The sequence below is a fragment of the Staurois parvus genome, unplaced genomic scaffold, assembly GCF_062004578.1.
Source record: "Staurois parvus isolate SC_StPar_1 unplaced genomic scaffold, SC_StPar_1.0 ptg000153l, whole genome shotgun sequence".
NCBI classification, from domain to species: domain Eukaryota; kingdom Metazoa; phylum Chordata; class Amphibia; order Anura; family Ranidae; genus Staurois; species Staurois parvus.
This window is the reverse complement of record NW_028317949.1, coordinates 9707177-9733486: the sequence shown is the minus strand read 5'-3', so window position 1 is coordinate 9733486 and position 26310 is coordinate 9707177. Positions and strand designations below refer to the sequence as shown.

Sequence of the window (26310 nt, the reverse complement as noted above, 5' to 3'; positions counted from 1 at the left end):
TCCCAAGTATAAATACAGGTATAATAAGTGCTCAAAACAAAAAACACACAAGTCCCAAAATAATAAATTAGTCCTTCAAAATATCAAAGTCATTCAAAATCTCAAAATCAACCTCCAGGTGAAGACAGCCTCCAAAGTAATTTCTGAAACCAAAAAAACCTCAAAAAAAGAAAGGAAAATGCACATAGTGTATTATCCTTTACAACTTGAATTATTCATTCCATAACACATGTGATTCACACAAAACACTCATGATCACTATATGGTAAAGTGAATAGATGTGTAAACACGTGCCCGTGAAACAATCTAGTGATAAAAAACTGTGAAAAATGTGTCCACTTCTAGAGTGTGCAAAATAGATACCCTTACCAAAAAAATATATAAACACAAGCTTAGTAATTCTCCAGGCAGGGTACTGATATATAATAAGTTCCTCCAGAGGGATCTTCACAGCCACAGTATTATACTCCTCTCCACATCAGTCTCCAAACGATGCCAACCATAAATGGAACCACAATAGTGTAATTCTGTAAAAACTTAAACAGAATATACTTTATTTATTTGCTTACATATATCTTCATCTTTAAAATTGCCATCAAACAAGAAATCAGCCCAGCCAGACCTCCGGAAATCCTCAGCAGATTCTCTCCTGTGTCTCAAATAGAGATTTCCAGGATCCAAAATGGCCGCTCGATCACTCCCGATTCAGCTGTGCGTCTGACGTCACTTCCCTTTGACATGTTTCGTCAATTAGACTTAATCATACATTCTGACCTTTGAACTTTGATTGTAACAGGACTTGTATGTGTTTACTCATATTTTTTTTTTTTCATTAATGTGCAAAGTGCATGTTCTATTTGACTTTAGTAAATCAACCCCAATGTTTACCCTACTGGAGAGTATTTAAACCTATTTACTGTATAAATCTAATTTATACACTATGTTAGGTGGAAATTAAAAACGTGACTTATTTGAAATTGGAAAATGACTTTTCATATGGGTGGCTTTTACATTTTTTTCTAGTCAATGTCCAAGTAATCTTTCATTAAAAAAACTTGTTGAGTGTCCCAATTTACAATATGGTAGCTAAATTCTAATGAGAACAAGAGTAACCTAAGGATATTACTGAACTTTTTTATTTATTTATTAATTTCAAGCACTTACAATGCATATTGAAGCCTAACCACAAATTCAGGATTGTCCTAAGGGGCAAACAACTCAATAGATTGCATTTCTGACCATCTCAACCAGAGATTTAGACAGTCTACCCAAACTATACTGCTAGATTGGTGACCTTATTTTCCCTTCTGTGACAAAGCAATAAAGCAAGGTCACATCTCTGCTTCCAGCATATTTGTGGAGAGTGAAGGAGCAGTAGCAGTTAATTCCTCTGCTTATTTATATTGCTTTTCCTGTCACCATGGAGTTGATTTACTAAAAGTGGAGAGTGCCAAATCTGGTGCAGCTCTGCATAGAAACCAATCAGCTCCCAGTATTTTGTCAAAGCTTAATTGAACAAGCTGAAGTTAGAAGCTGATTGGTTTCTATGCAGAGCTGCACCAGATTTGGCTCTCTTCAGTTTTAGTAAATAACCCCCATGCTCCTCGTCAGCACATGTGCAAACAACACATCAAGATGGCTCCTGTTCTCAAGCACCCTCTCTCAGTTTGCATGCTTCTGTATAACTGACTGCAGAAGGTAGATACCAAGCCGAACTGAGATTAAGATACTTATACTAGCTGCATTTAAAATTTCAAAATTGAATTTCATCGTATTGTGTGTGTATATATATATATATATATATTTGTTTTAAACCGTTTTTTACATTTATTTAGTTACTTCAAAATTTTCATGCCTAGGCAAATGGTGTCATACATCCCAAGAGTCTTCAGGAGTAGAGGAGGGGTTCTCTCAGCTAAGCATACGCTTGTGCCTGTATGCCCGAGCTAAGTGCAGATGGATTCCAGGATGTAATTGCTATGTGAATCACCTGCTCATACTCACAGCCAGAAATGCTAGGGGCTATTTTTATAAATGATGTTTCAGTTTTTTAAAGCCCTTGAGACATGGATAGGAGTTTTCTGTGAATATTAAAAATTAATCAAATAGCGCTTTTAGTTTTTGGTACTCAGATGCAGTTTAGGTTCGCCTTTAAGTAAATAAATAATGAGAGAGATTTTCAGGCTTTTATTACTGACTGTATTTTGAGCATTTCTTTTGCCTTACAATCATGTTAATCCACTGTCTTTAGTGCTGATTTACTAACCTGAAACAAGTATGCAACAAGTGAAGTACTGACTTCCAGGCAGCATATATATTCTGTGTCAGTGATTCAGACGTATTGATATATTGATACCATTAGCATCATAGCCAATCCCCTAGTATGTTTGGAAGGAAGTCAGCAGTAACAACCTAAGCATTTATTGAATGAGGGATTCCTTAACTGGACCTGTCAGCTGCTTTAATCTTTTGAATGTAAAATACTTGCCAATGAGCAAAAATGAAAATTATATCTACTATTGCCTTTGTTATCCAGAAAATCATCCTCTGTACAACCCTTTTTACTTTTTTTTTCTTTACTAATGGTATGAATTCCCTGACTTCAGGGCTCATTACACAAACTTGCCATCTGCTTGTCCAAAGAGAGCTCAGTAACTTATAACGAAAATGATGTTACTATGATGGATATGTGAAACCAGATGATAAATAGTTAGAAACCAAATCAGTCCACAGAGAAGGGATTTCTAGCAGATATACTTCTAGGCAGTTGCTTTACTTTTCAAAAATAAAAATCTCTGAGGGCATTGTGTTTTCTTTATGCTTACCTAATGATAACATTATTTTAAAGAAAATTATATTTAGAAAAAGTAATAAAAAATAATAAGGCTTTATTACTTAAAAATAAGACCTGTGATTTTTTCAAATTATCTCGATTGGAGGTTACACAGCAATAGTAACTTCCTCCTCACCCCCCATGACAGCACTACAGCTTAGCATTTGGCATCCATCACTACATCATAGGAAGAATATGGTCCCCATAGCCTGGACTATTGAGTTTCTCTACTAAAGCCAAGAGTCCAAACAAAGCTGCAGGGGAGCCAAGGAAAGGTGGGCCTACACAAACGTCTGTTGCTTAGATCTGCATATAAAAAAAAATCACTAGATAACATTTAAAAATAGAAAAATGCTCTGAAAAATTGCAACATTGATAATTGTAGTTAGTATAGAATTGTATACTTTTTTTAGAGCAGAACACCTAAAATATGTGGTATGCTACACTTTTTACAACCCTGAACACCATATGAACAACTGCAACTTAACATTTTATTTTTTTTTTGTTTTTAATATTTAATCACATAGACCTTGGACCAATATTGACTCTGTTTGTTACAATTTCTATGCCTTGTTAAAGTAAAAAAAACACAATGTGATGGAAATTTGCCAGATTTCTAAGTAATATATATATATTTTGACAAACATTAACAAATTGCTTTTTTTTTACTTCTAGGTGCCTATGTACTTCAGGTGAAAGCAACGGATGCTGATGATCCTACATATGGAAGCAGTGCAAGAGTGGTTTATAGCATTCTTCAGGGACAACCTTATTTTTCTATTGATCCTAAGACGGGTATGATAATAACATAACAAAATAATAATAACATAACAAAATAATATTTTACTGCTTACAATCTTTTGTTAGAATAAGTGGCTACTTAGTTTCACATTGCATATCAGTAATATGGAAGTAGTGATTTTAAACCAGATGACGTTAACAATTATATACATGACTTTTTATCTGAATTCTTGGTAGCTTTTGAAATAAATTGTCACAATTAGGGATTAGCTTTGGGTTTGTCTTGAACATGAGACCATCCATAGCCCAGCTTGTTTACACTTACTCAAACAAACTGGCTATATTTGAACAGTTTGCCTGTCTGAACCCTCAGCTAATGCTTTTTACACAAACGTTAGCCATTAGTCTGTAATTTGCAGTAGTTCTTCTGTTTGTCAGTAAATTAGCCGTAGATATCCTAAGTAATGTAATTGACCATGTATAGTCATGACATATAAAGAAAATTAGGTCACTTAGGATTCCTGGAAAGTTTGTTGACATATAGCTGTCTGCTGTCATCTTTCATTTGTGAGGGAAGTAGCATCAGGGTTACATTGTTTGGTGCAGTGGGTTATCACGTCATTGTGATCTTCTTTCATCTACATCACTGGACAACATGATTATTGTTGGATTTATATTGTTTTGTTTTGTTTTTTTTCTGATAAAGGAGTTTTATTTTTACATGGTGTGACTTTTTTTATTTACTATTTACTGTGCATTTTTTTGTGAAAGAGTAACAAGAGGTACTATGGGGCAAATATCAGGTGGCCCCTTTATTCTAAAGAGGGTTTCCAAATTACAATAAGACCCACCCCTCAGACCTCTCATCACACCCCCAGCAATTTTTGGGGGTCATGATGTTAAGATGAGCCACTGGTTCCTATCAACATGAGCTTTGCCACTCCCCTTGCTAGATACCCCATCAATGTTGAGCTCATGTGGTCTTGCATAGTTTAGGGCAGCATATTTGTTGCCTTCCTTTTCCTGGCCACCCAGGCCACATGCCTGGGTAAGTTTATTATAAATTTAAAAAAAGGGTATCTTTTTTTTTCATAATACATTTTTATTTGTTTTTACAAATATAGTTACAACAAAAAAACAAAACAAAAACAAAAATAGGACAGTGAAAAGCTACACAATATCACAGTATAGGTGCTGCGGTAAAGTTTAACAAAGAGAAAAAAGAAAATATTGAATAATTCCTAACAATCCTACTAGTTCCAGGAAAGAATCATTTTAGAGTATGCAAGAAAAGGTTAAACATAATAATATCTTAGGTTACAGTTCTGAACCAGTCGGACCAGGGTTTCCAAGGTTTGTCAAATTTGGTAATTCTATTGTTTTGGTAAGCTAAAGATTTCTCATAGATGAAGTGGGTCTGGACTAGCTCAATGACTTCCTTTAGAGAAGGGGCTAAGTCTATTTTCCTATGTCTATTAGTGGTAAGTCTTGATGCTAGAAGAATATGTGTCACTAAAAGTCGATAATGGATTGGATCTGTGTCTATATATATATATTAAGAATGGCTAGAGTAGGATCAGGTTGTATTAATATCCCAGTAATTTCCGATATTATGAGGAAATCTTCTTGTGAAAATTTTGTGCATTAGCTCCCAATAGTTAACACATCTAGTAGCTGAAAACACATTCCTGAATGCACATTCCCACTGCTCATCAGAGATTTCAGTCTCTAAGTCTTTTTCCCACTTGATTAAGGGAGTAGTCATATTAAATTATGATTTACATTGTAGAAAGTTATAAAATAGGGTTATACCACCTGATTTAGGAGTAGCGGAGCTATAGAACTGTAAAAATACTTTGGGTATATATATTGTTTTTACTGGATGTTTCGATAGGCAGCGACTGATGTGTGTATAGGTTGATTTTTCAGAAGGGAGGAGGTTAAATTCTTTCATAAGGAATTACAAATTTTTTATGTCGTTTTTAACACAAATATCTTGTATTGTGTTTATACCATTAAGTTTCCAATTCGAGATATCTATGTAAGGCATTATGACTTCTAAGGCTGTTTTAGGTGTAGGAAGAGGACTTATTTGGAGAGTATCTATAGGCATGGAGCTTAAGAATTTCCAGGCTTCAATTGAGGCTCGTATAGTTGGTGTTGTTTTACTTGTAGGAATCCATTGCCATGAGCTTGCTAGTAGTATGGATCTTAAATCTGTACTAGAGACTAGAGTTTTTTCAATGTCACCCCATTTTGTATCATCTTCAACTATAAACCAATGTTTGAGTTGGTCTAATAATGATGCTTTGTGATAGTCCCTAATGTTAACAAATCCCATTCTTCCTATTTTTTTGTGTTTGATTAATATATTATGTGAGCATCTACGTCTCATATTTCCCCAGATGTATTTTTTAAGCATAGATTGTTGTTTTGTTAGATATGAAGATTTATTTGGAATTGGAATTGATCTAAATAGATATAAAATCTGTGGCAATATAAACATTTTAAATGTGGCCAGTCTGCCAGACCAGGATAGTTCATGTTTATCCATTTGATTAGATGGGTTTGAATTTTTGGAATGAATTTAGAATAATTGAGAGTTCCTAGGTCAAAGGTTTTGTTAGTCAATAATATTCCAAGATAAGGAATGGCTTCATTTTCCCAGATGTAGGGAAATTTGTTTTGGAGGTGCATTTTTAGAATGTGATATACACCTAGATTTAGAATATTAGATTTGGATGCATTTATTTTATAATATGAAATATTACTGAATTGTATGAGAGTTTGTTGAATTGCTGCTAAAGAAATAGAGGGATTAGTTAGCGTTAAAATGATGTCATTCACAAAGAGCGTTGTTTTTTGGCTTTTTTACATATATATAAGCAATGTATACCTGGACTGTTTCTTATAGTTTCACCAAGAGGTTCAAATGATAGGTTAAAAATTAGTGGCGACAATGGACATCTCTGGCTGGAACCATTCGTAATTAAGAATAGTTTGGATAGCATGTTAGATACATAGACTTGGGTGGAAGAATTTGAGTAAAGTGCTGAAATAGCATTAATATTTGTTCCTGAAAATCCAAATGTATGCCATACTTGGAACATGCATGTCCAGTGTATCCTATCAAAAGCCTTTTCGGTGTCCAGAACAAGTAATCAGGAGGGCATTTTTTGTAAGTCTGCGTAATTAATTATGTTGATTAGTCTCCGGGTTGCATCAGATATTTGTCTACCTTTAGTAAAGCCTAACTGATCAGGCTTGATCCAATATGGAAGTATATTGGTCAGTCTGCATGCTATAATGTTAGCGTAAATCTTAATATCAGTATTTAATAAAGAAATAGGCTTACAATTTTGTGGGTTGTCTGTATTTTTACCTGATTTGGGGATTGTTACGATTAATGCTTGTAGGATTTTGAAAGGTAATGAGGTGGAAGAAAATGCATCAGTGTATAGTTGGATTAGATGAGGACTCCTTAGTATTCGCTGGAAAATCCATCTGGTCGATAAGACACAGTATTTTAGTTCTGGTATGCAGGGATTTCATCTTATTCGCTAGGTATTCCCCTGCTTTGTTTCCATTAGAGAAGTAGTTGAGTTTTAATCTTTGCGTACTTCTATCAAATTGGTACATTAGTAAGGAGCGTAATTCGTTGCTTAGTCTGGAGAGTGTATTCGAGGTGGTGTGATTGACTTGAGCTTTATTTTGCATTTCTAGTTTGTGAATATCTTGTAGTAAGTCATTAAGCTGTTTATTTCTTTGCTTTTTAGCTTTAGCACACATTTGTAAAATTATACAACGTATATATGCTTTGTGAGCGCACCATATTGTGCCAGAGTTTGATACAGATTGCAAATTTATATGGAAGAACTCCTCAAGATGTTTTTCAAGTATCAAGTTATTGTTGGGGATTTTTATAATGGACTAATTTATGCACCAGAGGTTGTGTGGTTCCAATAAGTGGTTATTCAAAATAATAATTGAAATCGGCACATGGTCTGACCACGTTATATTGCCTATGGTTGATGTGGTAACATTTTGCAGTAGCCATTTATCTACTAATATAAGGTAAATTCTCGAATAAGATTGGTGTCTAGCCGAAAAAAAAATGTAATCTCTTTCACCTGAATGTTGACACCTCCAAACGTCATAGACGTCTTCATTTATTAGAAAGGGGTAGTCTTTTTTTGAGATTTTGTTGAGTCTAGGTTTCTGTCAACTATGAGGTTGAAGTCACCGCATAGTATAACATAGTATGAATTTACAACATTGTAATCTGTATTATATATTGTACATATAAGAATCAGGTACCGGCCTTCAGGGTCTGAGATATTTTTATGAAGAACAAAGTTTAGTGTATCTCTAATAGCAGTGAGTACTCCTCTTTTTTTTTCAGAGGCATTGGCAGTATATACATGTGGAAATGTTTTGTGTGCGCATTTAGGAGGGGCCGAATCTACGAAATGAGACTCTTGAACACAGAGTATATCATATTTATCTTTAAATGCCTGTTTCCACATGTTTGTACATTTGGCCAGATGATTCAAGCCATTGACATTAATAGAGATCATTTTAATACCCATTGAACAGATATATTTACCTCTTAATCAGGGCTTAACCTAAGGGGCCCCTAAAGCGTTAATACATTTTTATGCACATGACATTGAAACCATTTAGACTATCAGGAATTACACGATAGCAGAAACAAAAAGGAAAAAAATAAACAAATACAGATAACTGAACAGATAACAAATCAGTAAAAATTAGGATCTTATCCTAGATCTGAACACATTAAAAATTGCGTAGTACTTTTGGGGCAAAAACAAAACAAGTGACCTTGCCATTGGCAGGCATACTTACAGTTACTGTGTTCGGTAAGTGTGGTACCCTCAGCACCTTGCTTAAACGTGAAATTACATCTAAGCGGGGACCATGAGATAAGATTGCATGTATACGGTCTATGTTTAGTTTGGCATTTGTGAGTGACCAGGTTCCACTCTGGAGACGCTCTGGTGGCGGTAGAATGTTGTGGGTCGCTTTCTGAGAGAATGTCCCACTCCCTAAGACATTGCAGACTTCCTCTAGGCTGTTGATTGTGATGATTGAGTAATTTCTGGTGACGATCAATTTAGTGGGGTGACCCCAATGATAAATAATTTTGTGGTTTGTGGTTTCGTAGAGCTTTTGTTATTTGGAGGAGATTTTTCCTGAGTTGCACAGTGCGCTTAGATAAATCTGTGAAAAGCTGTAAAGAATTGTGCAGGCCATTTAGTGGCTTCGGCTAGCATTACTGCTGCACTTTCCTTCTCTTCTTGTCTTGTACCTGTACTCCTCCTATATCAGTTGCTGTATCTTGTCAACTATAGAGTAATGCTGCCCATTGTATTTTCATGTTGTTACACTAAGTTCAGAGTTTTTATTTATATGTTTCCCTCATTTGCATAGAACAACTGTACTTGCAGTTTCACAGGGTCAACAGCTCTACAAATGCTTTACTAACACACCCCTATGTGCCACAAACTGATCTAAATAGTTTCCATAATAAAAAATTGCCTTTCTAAGAAAACAATAATAGTTCAAGAATGGTGTATAAAGTATAACGGAATGGTATATTATTGAATTTGGGCAGACAAAGTAAAATATCTTCCAGCAGCTTAATGCGACCCCATTGCAAAAAGAGACTCTTTTTAGCTGTAAAAAAAAGCAATGAAAACCCACACTATCAATAACCATACTTTCTTGAGTGTCAACCACCTAAGTCCACCACTTCTCTCACTGGTTCCACCGGTTTATCCCCATGACCTCACATCACTGCAGAGTGGTGAGTGGAGGAACTAGTGAGAACTTTTAGGATTTAGAGGAATAGAGTGCATGTCAATTGAAACATTTTTCTTATTTTAGATTGTGGGGAAGGATTTTCTATTCAGAGCTGTGTTCCCCTAATTTTCTCCTGCTTACAATATTGTACCATACAGAAAATTTTATTGATTGCATGTAATAGTCTAATTTTCTGAGATTGTGGATTTGGGGTTTTCATGAGCTGTAAGCCATAATCATCACAATGATGACAAATCACAGCTTGAACTATCTTGCTTTGCATGTAATGAGTCTATCTCATATATTAGTTTCACCTTTTGAGTTGCATTACTGAAATAAATGAACTTTTGCACGATATTCAAATTTTTCGAGTTTCACCTGTACTTTCAGCATTTTCAAGGGAAGACTAGAATCCTCCACTAGCTTTTTATTGCTGACTGTCCTTTTTGCAGATTTTCCCTCATTTACTGTATGGTAAAACCATTGTCACCAGAACAGAAAGAGGTAGAAATTCTCTGAAACAGAGTCCCAGATAGTAATAAAAAACAGATAGCAGTTCAGTTTCTTTCTCCAAAACTAAAACTTCCCAATCTCTCTATCTTATATAGATGCTAGCACTCTGTTTGCTTAACTTCAGTTTTTGAGTGTTACCACTAATTTTGCTGTGTCTCATTGCTCCCGTTGCATGTTCTATATTATAAGCTAAATACAAATCCATCAGGTAGAGTAGGAGACTCATAATGACTATGGAAGGTGTTCAGACCTAGATATTCAAGAACAGAGATCTCATGTTTAGAAATGTTAGAAATAGTCTTGTATTTTAACGTCCTATCACCTTAAAGGAAGCTAAAGTGTTACTTTAGGTGGATTGATCTTTTAAGAGGACTTTTTTCTATTAGGGTTAGCCAAACAGTAATGAATGTTATTTTTTTCCACATTAACAGAGTTGTAAAACAAAGTGAGCACTGAGATTTTAGTGATTTTGCCACTGTCCACCCTCACACTATAGTCATTCATTCACAAAGATCTGTGAATAAGCAAACTACAATTCTGCAGTAAGACTTGTAGTTATCAATAGCTCATAAGTGTGATAATCATCTACCCCATAGTATCTTGACACATTCTTCAGCTCTGTAACTGAAAGCCCATACAGAGGTATGTGTAGAGTGTACTTCAGCGAAATTAATCCCAACCTTTTATCTCACATATGATATATTGCTGCTGACACCATATGCGTTCCCACATATACTACAGTTGAATCAAAATAAAGTGCCAAGTAATGTGATGCTCCTGAGATGCAATTAATAGACAGTATTACCATAAACTATATATATTACACAACGTTGTATAGCCAATATGTGAAGTCCAACATCAAAAAAATTGTTCTTTTAAACAATATTTATAAATCCTTCTCATTATATGTGGTGATCCTCCACTCCACTACAATGTGCTAATGAACACCCTCATCTGTGTGTTCCTCCACCTTTATCCACTCCGCTTTATAGAAAAATCTTAATCAATATTACATACAAGATAGAATAGAGCACAGGGTGTATGCACCCACTAGACATATTTCAGTAGGGAGGAATACTTTGTGGGTAATTTCATTTTACATTTTATATTTTTTCTGGTATTCGTTTTAATTTTTTATTTTAGAATAATTTATATTCATTTTATACTGTATATGAATTTTTATACTTTATACTGGTGCACATAATACTGCATCTTGTGTATATTTATTTGCACATGTAGTAGGTTATGTATATAATTTATTATATGGATATGAGTAGATATAGTAGATATGAAGGAGAGTAGCAGTAATAATATATGGTAAAGTAGATATACAGGAGAGCAGTGGTAATGAAGATACCTAGGTTGATTAAGTATAGGGTATGTGCATTCATTTGGGAGATTGTTGTATCACAATTAGTGTGTTTAAGATTAGCATTCCCACCTCAGAAGATGAGCTAGCAAATACAGTTGATTAACCTTCAGAATCATGGCTGTTGTTATCCATAAGATTACAAGAAAATGGCGACCACAATTGGTTTTGGATCATTACCACGGAAACCATATAGGTGTGGAATATAAATAAGCAGCATTACATCCAATGGCTATAACCTGATGAAATCATATGTTGTGATGTAACGCTTAGGGTGGGCCGATGACATCAAGCAGCACACCTGGATGTTTGTGAGCCGCCATTTTGTGAGTGACCAAGGAAGCTTGTTTTTATGGGAACAGAAGGTCTTTACTGCAGTGCTACAGTTGGGCACTTTCTTTGTAAGTTTAATACATTATTTTTAATAAATATTGGCGGATACAGTTGATGAGCTATGATGGCATTCATGAAAATTTGAAGGATATATCATATGTGATTCAAAAGGATGGATCTGGATTGAAGTAAATCAGGGACTGGGTGCTGGAGGGTACAGGGGGCTATACCTACCCAGGTTAACCACTTGCCCTCCAGAGGAATTACCCCCCTTCCTAACCAGGCCATTTTTTGTGATAGGGTGCTGTGTTACTTTAACTGAAAATTTTGCGGTCATGCAATACTGCACCCAAATGAAATGTACTTCCTTTCTTTCCCACAGGGTTTTTTGGTGGTATTTGATCACCTGTGCATTTTTTATTTTTTGCGCTATAGACGAAGAAACAATTTAGAAATTATTTTTAAAAAAAAAACCAATATGTTTGACTATTTGCTATAAAACAGTAAAAAAAAATTTAAAATCAAATTTCATCATAAATTTAGGCCAAAATGTACTCTGCTACATGTCTTTGCTAAAAAGAAATCCCAATACGTGTAAATTAATTGGTTCACGTGAAATTTATAATGACTACAAATGGCGGTATATACTGTAATTTTATTTATTTATTTATTATACTAGTAATGGCTGACTTATTGCGGGACTGCGGTGGGAATTCTGACACTGGGGGGGGAACTGACTAACTGCCACTGACATCCCAATGACACTGATACAGTGATCTGTGCTAATAAAAAGCACTGACACTGTACTAATGACACTGGGTAGGAAGGGGTTAACATCTGGGGTGATCAAAGGGTTAACTGTGTGTGTTTTTCTGGGGAAACATACTGCTGTGTATTTCTCTGCTGTGCAGAGAAATAAATAGCAGCATGTTACTGCTGGCAGGAGAGAGACATGTGCTGTTTACACACAGGTCTCTGCCCTGCCAATTTTACTCGGCGATCGCCAGGTGCCGGCAGGGAATCGACATCTGTAGCCACCAATGGTGGTGTGGGTAGGGCAGCGTGCGCCCCCTACCCGGGAATGCAAAAACGCGTATATACAGTATAAGTGATTTTGCACAGTCTTGTTGCAGTAATTCTGCTATAGGGCGGTTGGGAAGTGGTTAAAGAGAAAAAGCACTATTTGACCTAAAGTAAGAGGTCATATACAGGAGGTGAGAGTATATATGTATGTCCGTGGAGGACATAGTAGTGGAGTGGAGGATCACTACATATATAGAGAAGGATGTTTATATATTATTTATAATGGCAATTTTTTGGATTTTGGACTTCACATATTAGCTATACAACATTTTGTAATATATATTGTGCATGGCAATACTGTTTATTATTTGCATTGCAGGAGCATCATATTGCATCATACCGAGGTATGTGCAGAGAGTTAGAAGAAGCATCGGCAGAACCCTGACATTGCACCCACAGTCCACTGACCATGGGTGAATGCAGGCTATTGTGGAAAAATACTAAACAAATGCACATTTTTTCCCTGCAAAAATATATGCATGTATTATTTTTTTCTTAAAGTTGAATTTATCCTTTAACTAGCTCTAGGCAAATGGGATGTAATCTCAAGACTTTCATTCAACTATGGGAATGACTGCTAGTCTTTTAGTAACTTCTCATATATACAATAAAGAGGGAGCATGTAGGCACAAAAGTGAAGAAATTATCATCATAAAATATTGTTTCGTAAATATAGCGTAGAGCATTTTTAAGCAATATGATACATTTAAAATCCATTTCAGCTCAACTTAGAAATAAGCAGAATCTTTAAGCAAATTTCCAAAAGCCTATATTGCTAAGCAATAATATTTACAGTGCTTTTATTTCTCCTTAGCACTAGTTGAAAATCTGAAGATTGGGCTGTACAGAAGAATTGCTTCTCACTGAGTGAGAGCAGCAGTGTCTGTACAGTGTCACAACTTGTCAGTGCTACAGGTTTTTTTTAATGTTCAATGACCTTTTTTGAAGTTTTAAACAACAGAAAAGATCTGACAATGCAATAAAGTACCATATAAAAATTAGCTCTAGAGAGATAAAACAACAGCAGGGGAGGACATAGAGCAGGAAAAGAGGAAGGAGGGTAAACCGAGGGGAGAGTGGGAAGGGAAGGGGTGAAGGGGGTGCATATCGGGTTAAGAATGTACGTGGGCTGAAACCAGCCATTACAAGCACAAACATTAAATTTAATCAACAACCAGTAACTGTGCATATGGTATGAGACAACCATCAGAAACATATTGACAAAAATTTCTGCAGATTTAGATTTTTATGGGCAATTATTCCTTTCATGTCACACCGAAAATTTAGGTCAGCAATCGTGTTAGCAACAGAGGGTGGAGTTGGAGAGTACCATAATCTTGTGATGCTCACTTTGCAGCCAACAATAAGTGAATAACAATAGATCTGGAAATGGGCTGGGGGCGCATGCGCGACCAGGGACGATGGCGGCTGTGTAATCCCTGAGCTCCGCTCATCCCCGGCCAGCATGGACTCACCCGTCACGCGCCACTGCCTTCCTTCAGCTCCGGGTGAGTCATACACCCTCTGCACCTGGCACGGCACCAGAACGAGCCCTTTATGGGGAAGATAGGGCGCTGGAAGCCCCCCTCCCCGCAGCCACAGGATCCGCGGCCGTCACCGCTTCGGCGGTTCCTATCCAGGCCGCAATCCCCGGCGTCTGGCATGTCCAGGAACCCAGGGAACGATCTTGGACTCCCGGTGGTCACGGAGGGTACTGCACCCTCAAGCATTACAGCTCCTCTGACTGCCTCTGCCCTGCTCCAGCCCCAGATGGAGGATCCTGATCCCCAGAATATAACTGGGGGGGCAATAGTTCATCCTGCCCAAGCAATCAACACCCCTCCACCCAGATTTCCCAGCAGGCTGTCACATCATCTTCTCTCACAATTTCAGCGCTAGATGATAAATTGCAAATATTCTTACGCAATATCACCGCATCCATTTCCACTGAAATTGGAAAACTGGCGTTGGATCTCAGAGGGGAAATAGCGCAGATTGGTGACCGCACGGATAAATTGGAAACTGAGTTTGATGATTTGGTGCAATACGTTCATGTTCTGGAAGAGGACAACGCGTATTTGAAACATTCCATGTCCCAAATGCAGCTCCAACAAGAGGATTTGGAAAACAGGGAACGGCGCCAAAATATCCGTATACGCGGTATGTCCAAATCTATTGATGATGCACAACTACACCGTCACCTATTATCCTTTTTCACCGCAACTGCTCCCTTGGTTCCAGAAGCTGATTGGCGTATGGACAGGGCTCATCGCTCCTTGGGCCCAAAACCTGTTGAAGGCACCAGACCTCGCGACGTCATTGTTCGCTTCCATTTTTTTCAAAGCAAGGAAGCCTTATTATCAGCAGTTCGCCACAAGCCATCTCTGGAATTTAAAGGTGACAGACTCCGACTCTTCTGCGATCTGTCCCCGATTACCCTGGCCAAGCGGCGAGCTCTGAAGCCGATCACCTCACACCTCCAGCAACACCGTGTCCTTTATCGGTGGGGGTTCCCCTTCAGGCTGATCGTAACTAGGGACAATACTCAAGTTGTGCTCCGTGATCTTCATGAGGCGGATTCTTTTTTTAAGCGCCTGGGACTTCCACCTTTGTCAGATGACATGACCCCTCTGCCACCCACTCCAGTCCGTCCATCTGCCACCCCCAACAAGATCTGGACTCCAGTCCACAGAGGCCGGAAGAGGCTCTCACGTACCCCACAACGTCCACGACATCCTCGGACAACTGATCCGCCTGTCTGTTGATTCCCTGGGGTGCTTCTCCGAAGTGACTTCGATGCCGATCCTTCCCTCCTGGTTTATACATGTTTTTTTCCACAGGTTTTTCATTTCTGGCCGGCCGAACCATTGTTGGGTGTTTGTTTTTTTTTTTGTTTTTTTTTTCACTTTTGTTTTTTCTGGCCGGGTTTGGCGATCTCCCTGATGTCTTGGTTGTCGTGTTGCTCCCGATTTTGTCTAGCCATAGGCCTAGACGACTTGGGCCAAATTGTTGCTCCCAAGTTTATATCCTTGCGGATACTTATGTCAACTACTGTGTTTGTTCTTTCTTGTGTTAGTTTAATGTTTTTTGTTCTCCATTTTTTTACATCGATGGTATATTATGCATTTCTCATGCTAATACATGTGCTTAATTTATTATTATTTTATAATGGCTTTGAGGTTTTTGTCATATAATGTCAAGGGTCTCAATTCCATTCAAAAACGTTGGATGGCTTTGCGGGAATTTCGATCCTCAGGAGCAGACATTATTTTTGTCCAGGAGACCCATTTCAAATCAACTGGCTCCTTCCGTTTTGCCTCGAGATTTTTTTCTCAAGCCTATTCGGCCTTTGATCCTTCCGGAAAGGCTGGGGTGGCAATTTTGATTAGGTCTCACTGCTCCCTTCGGGTTGTTTCCTCCAGGGTTGACCAACAGGGTCGCTTTATTATTTTGGAATGTATGCTTGGTGACACTCCCCTTGTTTTGTTGAATCTATACGCCCCAAATTCGGGTCAATTGCAATTTCTTTCACAAACACTCGCCAACTTAGATTCCTTTCCCATTTCGCATGTGATTGTTGGGGGCGATTTCAACTTGGTTTTTTCCCCCCATAAAGACAGGAAAGTTCTTTTCGAGTCCACACCCTCGAAGCGGCAATGCTCCTCTTCAAAATCTTTCTGTAGACTGATAAGGGAGCATCGTCTCTTTGATGCCTGGCGGATTAAACACCCCCTCCATAAACAATTTACTTTCTACTCCACCCCTCACAGTAGTTTTTCCCGCCTAGATCATTTTTTTATCTCTGCCCCACTTCTTCCACTCCTGGTCGCCTCTGAAATCAACCCCATTACCTGGTCTGACCATGCCTCTCTGACTTTAAACCTTTTTTTCCCTCCTATTATACCCAAACCATGTCATTGGCGCCTTAATGAGACCTTTCTTTCTACAGAACATCTTAGGGATGAACTGTCACGGGGACTTGATACCTATTTCACCCACAATGTTGGCTCCGTAGCTTCTTCCTCAACCCTATGGGAGGCTCATAAGGCGGTATTTTGAGGACTCTGTATTTCTATGGGTTCTCGTTTAAAAAAATCTTCAGCGAGTGCTAGGGCTTCTCTCATCCATCAACTGTCTTTGGCAGAACGACAGTTGTTGGCCAAGCCGTCCATTTCTGGGCTCCGGAAGGTAACATCTCTACGTGACCGCATTAAAACTCTTGACTCTAGTAAGTCTGCGCAATCCCTCTTATGGGTTAAGCAAAAATTTTACGAATTTTCCAACAAACCTCATCGTATGTTAGTCAATCGACTCAAAGTTCAGTCTCCTGACACGATGCCTGATCTTTTAATCCAACCAAATGGAAGCCCTACCTATGATCCTCAGGTCATGGCATCCCTTTTTGGCTCATACTATAAGAATCTTTATAACTGTTTGACCCCAGACCTTCACCCGCCCCTCACACAGTTATCTTTTGATAATTTTTTTGACCCCCTGTCACTTCCGAGTCTTTCACCCTCAGACATTGCCACCCTTAACGCTGATATTACGCCAGAGGAATTGTTTGACACACTTAAACATCTTCCCTCTCGTAAAGCCCCAGGACCGGACGGATTGCCCTACTCCTACTATAAATCTTTTATTGGTATCCTGGCTCCTCATCTCCTCTCCTTTTATCGAGATCTTTTCAAGGGGGTCACACCCCAGACTGAATTCTCCCGAGCATATATCTCGGTTATCCCCAAACCCGATAAAGATCACTCTATAGTAGACAACTACCGCCCCATTGCCCTACTTAACTCCGATTACAAGATTTTCACTAAAATCTTGGCCAACCGACTGTCTGGAATTATTTCCAAACTCATACACAGGGACCAAGTGGGCTTTGTACCTCACAGACACGCTGCAGATAACACCAGGCGATCCATTGATCTGGTTGACTTGATTAACCGATCCTCCACCCCCGCTATATTATTAAGTTTAGATGCTCAAAAAGCTTTTGACCGTTTAAGTTGGCCTTACATGTTCATGGTCTTGGAAAGATATGGTTTCAGGGGTCCATTTGTAGCAGCCTTGAAGGCCCTTTATTCTTCCCCCTTTTCGCAGGTCAGATTAGCCTCTTTTTTTTCACTCCCCTTTCAGATGTCAAATGGTACACGCCAGGGTTGCCCACTCTCTCCTTTACTGTTCATTCTTTGTCTGGAACCATTAGCCATCGCCATAAGGTCGAATCCGGATATTCGCGGGATACGATCCCATAACCATGAATACAAATTATCGCTGTTTGCTGATGACATCCTCCTCACGCTTGCGAGTCCTCATACCTCCCTACCGATTTTGCATAAGACCTTGAAACAATTTGGGGCCATATCTGGCTACAAAGTTAACACGTCTAAAACTGAGGCACTTCCGATACATGTCCCTTCTGGCGTTTTATCCTCGCTTCAGGAAGCCTTACCCTACCGGTGGTGCACCCACTCTTTAAAATATTTAGGTACTAATCTGACTTCCTCTTACCAATCCATATACGAGGCCAATTTCCCCCCATTATTTATAGCAATTTCTCGTTCTCTGAAACACTGGGATGCCCTGCCCATTTCTTTTCTCGGACGCATTAATGTACTAAAAATGACCGTGTTACCCAAACTGTTATACCTGTTTGCGACTCTCCCCGTTCCCGTTCCTATGTCCAAACTTCACTCCCTCCAGAAATCTTTCCTGCATTTTATTTGGCACAACAAGCGGCACAGGATTGCACGTTCTGTTTTGCTTTCTCCGCGTTCTAGGGGGGGCTTGGGGGTACCGGATATAATAACATACTACTATGCAACTCATCTTCGTTTTCTCATGTCATGGTCTACTCACTATCCTCCCAACACGTGGGCTGAGATTGAATCTTTACAATTGTCTCCGGCTCATCCATGTTCCCTCCTTTGGTCGACCTCAACAGTGGATGTCTCTTCTTTTCGCCACCTATTCCTTGGTCCCATGCACTTTTCTCTGGCTGTTTGGCGGAAATGTAAGGCTAAATTTACACTGGCCTCTGATTGCTCCCCACTGACAAATATTCTCCATAACCCTAATCTTCCAGATAATATGGCCATGTCCCGGATGTCTCTTTGGGTAGCAGCTAACCTTTTTCAATTGCGTCACTTGGTACACCCGGTGACTCGTAAGTTACACTCATTCCCAGATCTCCAGAAAAAATCTCTTCTACCTTCTCAACACCTATATATTTACCTTCAAATACGCCACTTCTTTTCTACCTTATCACCCTCATTAACCCTGGGGAAGCCTACTTCCTTTGAACGTTTATGTATGCAGGGCCCCCACCAAAGGGGTATTATTTCTAACACATATAAACTACTTCTAGATACCCCCTCCTTGTCCAATGCCACTCACCTTTACATGCGTAGGTGGTCTCAATTCGTACAATGTGATATTGATCTATTAACGTGGAAGAAAATTTGGGAAAATGCATCTAGATCTTCTGTTTGTGTGGTTTTTAAGGAAAATATTTACAAGCTCATGATGTTATGGTACAAAACACCTGAAGTTCTTCATGCTTATAATCCGAATGCTTCTCCTGCCTGCTGGCGCTGTGGTGGAGACCAGGGTTCTCTCTACCATATCTTTTGGACATGCAGCTCCATTACTCCTTTCTGGAAAGATGTTCTCTCCCTGTTACAATCACTAATGCGTACCTCTCTCCCATTTGATCCACTACATTTTTTGCTAGGTCTACCATTTCCGGGTTTACCTAAACCATCCGGAAAACTTGCTGTACATGTTCTGACGGCGGCTAGGAGAAGCATTCCTATGTGTTGGTTGTCTTCTACCCCTCCTTCAATGGCGATTCTGTACAAACTTATTGCTGATGTTAGACAGATGGAATACTTGACTGCACTACATAATTGTTTGTTTGCTGTGTTTGAGATGATTTGGCTCCCATGGGATACCTTCATTTCCTCTATGCCGGCCCAAAATGTAAGGTCCTGATAACCTTCACATTGTTATTTTATGTTTTTGTTGGTCCTGTCCTTACGCAGTTTTGCCATCGATGTAACTTTCTATTTTGCTTGTTTTCTTTTCTTATCCTTTTTTTTTTTTTTCTTAAACATACTGTTTGTATATTTTTGAAAATCAATAAAAATTGTTATTACAAAAAAAAAAAAATAGATCTGGAGCTGGATAGTAAGGTCTTTGTCCCAATGTGCATAAAGTGCAAGGGCAGGGTTTGGTGCAATATGCATTATTGTCATGGTTGAAATGAGAGAGAAAACTTGATGCCAGTAGGAATGGAAAGATTTATGATACCATAAGGTATGGGCAAGGGATCCTTTATCACCACATTGTCTCCAACAGGTTGGGCAATGGTCAGGGTATATATCTTGTAAGGCATCAGATACCAACAATGTAGTGTTTTTAGGAAGAGTGCCCAGTTGGTGGGATGGGATACAGCATAAGTACCTGCAAATGCCTTTTGCCACATTAGGGGCAAGAAGGATTCATCCAGCTCCCAATTATGCAAAGCCGTTATCTGGGAGTGTATGGGTAAGTAAAATAGCAAGATGCCTTTCTTAGGATACTTAGATCTACAATAGAATGGATGGATGTGCAGTGGTAGAGAATCTGTCTCTGACAATGCAGTTGAGTGAAATAAGTGGGGTAACTGGAGTAACTGGAGGTGACTGAAGAAATCCATGCCTTTTAAATTATACTCTATACAAAGGGAGCTAAAAGATATTATTATATGATCAACATATAGATATAGGAGGTAGCAGATATTGTGATTACACCAATGTATATTAAAGTCGCAAACAAACAAGAGTTTTACCAGCACACTTACCAGGCATCCCGAAAAACAAACAAAATTGCCCCGTCTAACATTTTACGTTAAAAACAGGGGGTTTTGTTTGCACACATTTGCAAATATATGCGTAAGCCACACTACCCATGTCATGGGACCTTTGTATATACCCTAACTCTATAATTTTCAGAGTTTCCATAGTTGGAGAACACATATTAATAGGTAGTTCAATGTGTAATGAAAACTTGCAGGAGGGTAATTTAGCAGAGGAGCATGTGTGCATTGATGTGAGGCCTTAAGTGATGCTATGTGCATTGGGTAGTCCACAGAAGGAATAGGGAGTCCAGCACTAATGACCAGGAGGGATCCTGTAAGCACAAATGGGCAGTAAAGAGAGGTCTCATGATAGACCATATTTTATCTTTGGTAGGAACAGGTTTCTTTTTCTTTTTTTTTTAAATAGTCATACTTGTTTTTCTTAGCAAACATTGCAGTTTGGTGCAATATAGTGGTGACAACATAGAGTGACATGTCTGACTGCAAAACAGTTACACCCCCTCTCACACAGAAAACTGAAATGAGTCCATGCAGCCTTTGATTTTTTTTTAAAAACATGTTAAGTGCACATTTTAGGTCTGAAACACCAAGACATTACACATTTTCTGAAAGCAGAGATCCCTTGGGATAAAATGGTTGCAGTTGCAATTTTTATGCCATAAAATATGATAGTAGTCCAGTATATTTAGTAAAAAGATTCAAATACATTTTAATGCACATGAACACAAAATAATACCACATTTTTTGTAACATATAAAAGATGAGGTTGTGTTGAGTAAATAGATACTAAATGTGTCAAGCAGCAAAATGACATGCCCCCATAAAAAATAAGAAACTATGGTGCCATGGGAAACACTTTAAAAGCCCTCATAGCTCATCAGTTCAGAGTTAGCCATGAAGAATGGGCCTAAAATGAGTTCTCTTACTGAGCAATATGTAATGGTATGTGAGTGTGAATTTGTGTTCATGTGGGTATATAAGTAGGAGTGGGGGGGGGGGCTTTTAATTTTTTTTGTTTTTTTATTAAAAAAATATATTTTTTCTTTTTTAATTTTACCCTTATTATCACATGAAGGCTCACAAGTCTCCTATGTGAGAACATAGTCCAAATGACAGGTTCTTTTTAAGAAGACATCTGGAGTACGAGTCACATGCTTTCATCAGCTGAACAGAATGACAGGAGAGTGACCATCCCAGGTGTTGCTGGGAACAACTGCAATAAAACCTGGGCAAAACACATCTTTAGAAAGAAATGTTTAAACAAAAAAAAAAACTTTTTCAAACAGTACTTAATGAATGTGCATTTCATAACAAAAAAAAATAAAAACGTCCTACTGAGTTTAGAAAACATGGCCATCTACAAGGTCTGGGTGCACATGGTGGGCCATACTAGACAGGAAGACTATTTGCCATTGCACATTTTCATATTAATTGTTTGTTAATTTTAAAATTTGAATAATGTGGAATGTAAATGCTTAATTGTGGCTGTAATTGTGTTTTATTTATTTTAAAGGTGTCATCAGAACAGCTTTACCAAACATGGACAGAGAAGTCAAAGAACAGTATCAAGTCCTTATACAAGCCAAGGATATGGGAGGGCAACTAGGAGGTTTAGCAGGAACTACAACTGTTAATATTACGCTCACTGATGTTAATGACAATCCCCCTCGATTTCCAAAAAGTAGGTGCTTTTGCATGTTTTTTTGCAAGATTAGCTCATATATACTTTTAAGTATAATGTTTTCATTACTTTTCCATATTACGAATCTAAAATCTATATAATCTAGATAAATATTGAAAGCAAAATGCACACTTGTAGCAAAAACTTATAATCTTATGGTGTAACAAGGTAAGGGTGTAACAAGGGACATTTTACATGTTTTTCCTTTTGCATGAATCAGATCAGATATTCACTCTATGGGTCTTTTAAAAGTCTCCATCCCGTAAGGAATGGTAGTCTGAATAAAAAAATTTGGACACATTTTAGTGAAAGTTTTGTCTTTGAAAAGGTTTTAGGCATCCAAGGAATTTGGAAGAATGGTTTATGTAAAGTATTGTTAATGATAGATTACTATTGCTTAGGAGGTAAATGATATTGCTATACATGTCCTCACTCCTCAGTTTAAAATGTATATACCAGCAGAGGTTTGCTGATACCTTTCCAAAGACATACAGTAATTGTAGGTTAATAGCCTCCTGTATACATTGGCCCTAGTATAGATTATGTGAGCTAGGGACATTACATTTTAAACCACTTGAGGGCAGGGACTTATGTGAACAAAAAGTATGTAAATGCTAAAGTGATGTTGCTATATAAATATCTGTAGTAGCTAAATAAACTATGGGAGCAAATGTTTTCATTTTTCAGCCATTTTCATTTGCAAACCTTTGGTAAAAAAAAAAGGCCAAGGGCAGCTGGGCACTGTCATGGCAGTCAATACTAATGTAAAATAATATTAATAATAATAGAAAATAATTAAATAAAACATTTAAGATAATGTGTCTTTTCATGTGGCTTAAAAGGCAACAATGAAAATGCAAAAACCTTTAAATAACATGCTTGGAGGATGTCTTAAAGCCACATATGAAGTCCCAAAATAGTATGGTGTAGTCCTTTAAAAGTGACATAACAACAACAATAATAACAACATATTTGTTCAATTATGTTGTCTATTGAGCGAACTGTTGTTTACATTGCAGCAGTGCTGGGGAACTGTCATTTAGTAGTGTAGTGCTGTGAGCTTTGGGTTGTGGTGGTTGTGGAGAAACATGATGTGATTAATTATGGATTGTCATTGGGAACATTTGTTACCCTTTTTTATATAATATATTTTCTATTAAGATTGTCATCATTAGAACTTACAAAAAGAAAAAAGGATGAGGCTTAGATTTATAGTAGAGCCCATAAGTAGAGTAAATACACTAAGGTGTCCGTTTATGAACCAGCAGTAATAGATCTCTGCTCAGTTCTCCGGCATTCTTGGAGAACAGTTCTGCTGTGAATGCCGTTTATGAAGCATATGTAGATCAGTTCTCCAAACGAAGGGAGAACGGTCTACAAACACTGGAAAACGGCTGATTTTACTATAATCTCGCGAGATTACAGTAAAAGATCAGTTTACTAAGCAGAGGTAAATTATCTCTTCTTAGTTTGCGGTCCCTCCAATTCTCCAGCTCTGGGCTGGAGAATCTGGAGGGAGAATACAGATCTCCAGTGAAGGGCTGAACATGTTCTCCTGAGTGTTATAAACTGTGAATGACCAGAGAATAGCTGCGATCCTCTGAATCACAGCTATTCTCTGTGTCATAAACGGACACCTTAATGACATAATTTTGGATCTTGGTATACATTGCTATAAAATTGTAAAGCAACATTGCTATTATGCATATAGAGGTGGGTACAAGGTATTATATACCAAAGACCAAGATTAGATACCAAAGACCAAGGTTAAATATTAAAAAGGATGACTCAAATAAAAAAGAAAAAAAAAAGGTAAATGGACCTGTTGGTGAGATAGTCAATGTTTTGTAAAGAAATGGAATTTATCCAGGGGAGCCATGTTTCCTTAAAATGAGAGTGTTGATCATGTAACTATGCTGATACAACTACTAAAGTGAATTATTGACATATCCTTACACATTCTACTGTATGTCCTACACCTTGCAGCAGACTATTCATAGGGATAGAAATCTATAACCAAGATCAACAGGCAACTTAATAGCTGGGGCTGAGCATTACCATGCTAAGATAAAAGCAGAAATAAGAGAACATTTATAACCGAAAAAAAAGTATTTGGTATAGTTATGTTATTATCCTTGACTATCAGCAATTTTTGAACAGCAACATAAATTATGTGTATAGCTCCTCATTTCATCTAATGTTTTCACATGTACGTACATGGCCATGCAGGGGCCATACAGTGCTCAGAGCCTTGGTACTCACTTTCCTGGGCACTGTAACTGCTATGTACAGCCACCCATTGAAATGATTTAGAACACGCAGCTGTACACAATTATGTGCCACTATTTGGATTGGAGCACACACCCATCTACATGTGGGTGCTTTACACAAACCCCTGAGGTATAACTATGTACAGCAGCATCTTCTAATTTACCTCAATGAGCGGCTGTTTGCAGAATTCTCAGGCCCCAGGAAAGTGGTTATGCAGGCTCTGCATAATCATGCCTCAGTATGGTCATGTGCATGAGGCCTAAAAGTACTGTATTTTTCGCCGTATAAGACGCACTTTTTCTTCCCCAAAACTGGGGGGGAAATGTCAGTGCGTCTTATAGAGCGAATATGGAGCGGCCGGTCCGGTATTTCCACCGCGGCCGTGTCAGAATACCGGGCCGGCCGCTCAGCTCTGCAGCGGGACCTTACCCGTTCCTCTATCCAGCGGCGCGCTGTCTTCCCAGCTTCTGTAGTGTGGGCACTGGGCATGACAGCCGGGTGCCAAGGGCGCATGCGCAAGAAGCGGTGCTTTTTGTGAATGGTAAGGCGGTACCTGGGACACATGACAGATCCCAGAAGCCGCCAGACCAATCACAAAGCACAAGTGCTTCTCGCTCATGCGCACTGGGCACCCGGCTGTCATGCCGAACGCCATTACAGAAGCCGGGAAGACAGCGCGCGGCTGGATCGAGGAACAGGTAAGCTCAAACAAAAACTCTGCGGAAGTAAGAGCGGGTACCTGTCAAATTCAGGTACCCGCTCCCCACCTCCCCAAAGGTCAGCAGTCATCTGTACTGTCCGCAGTCTCTGGTCATCCCTGTGCTGTCCGCAGTCTCTGGTCATCCCTGTGCTGTCCGCAGTCTCTGGTCATCCCTGTGCTGTCCGCAGTCTCTGGTCATCCCTGTGCTGTCCGCAGTCTCTGGTCATCCCTGTGCTGTCCGCAGTCTCTGGTCATCTCCTGTACTGTGTCTGCAGTCCATTAGTTCAGAATTTTTTTTTTTCATGTTTTCTGCCTCTAAAACCTAGGTGCGTCTTATGGTCAGGTGCGTCTTATACGGCGAAAAATACGGTACAATGCACTTTAGATAATTATTTACAGTAATAAATGTGTACTGTAAAACAGAATACTTATATAACAATAAATGACATGTAAATAAAAAAAAAACTACAAATTAGTTATCTTGAGTTCAATTAACCATAGAATATATTTTAAATATTTGAAAAGAGACAATTAAAACATTTTCACAGATTAAGACAGTCTAAAAATCTGAGAGAAGAGATTTTCCAACTACTTAGTATGGGAGATGTATTCTGAATTTATGAAATAACTTTGAATTTACTTTCTTGATGAACTAGTGCACTTCAAAATGATTAGTAACCAGAGGCATTTTCCTTTAAACTGCATTCATCCTTTTGATTTTATGCATATCAGTGACCTAGACATCACACTTTTCCCTTGGTGGCCTGAATTTTACCTTTCTACCAAAATTATCTTTGATATCATGGTATTTTTAAAATGTTACTTGTAAGAAAATGAACAGTTCATTCAGTCTTAGGATAGGCATAATAAATGCATTCATCATTTATGTAATACAGTTATATAGTAAAAGTATATAGTATAGTAGTTTGTGAGCAACCGTACAAATTTAGCAAATAGTTGAAAACTATGTAATTATTATTTTGATTACAGAGATGAAGATACAACTGAATTTAAAATAAAATTCTCCAGAATAATCAGCTACTGTAAATAATTCATTCAAGAACCACCTTCAGTTCTTCCAATCTGTAGCTAGATA

At 38.3% G+C, this 26310-nt stretch overlaps 1 protein-coding gene across 2 annotated transcripts in view; it reads left to right on the top strand.

Moving 5' to 3' along the window:
- CDH12 (cadherin 12) overlaps positions 1 to 26310 on the top strand; it is a 1084366-nt gene that overhangs the window by 998850 nt on the left and 59206 nt on the right. For both annotated transcript variants that reach the window (XM_089674839.1, XM_089674840.1), the window contains 2 exons: positions 3509 to 3628; positions 22076 to 22243. In XM_089674839.1, coding sequence (XP_089530965.1) covers positions 3509 to 3628; positions 22076 to 22243 — 288 coding nt within the window. The remainder of the gene's footprint in view (positions 1 to 3508; positions 3629 to 22075; positions 22244 to 26310) is intronic.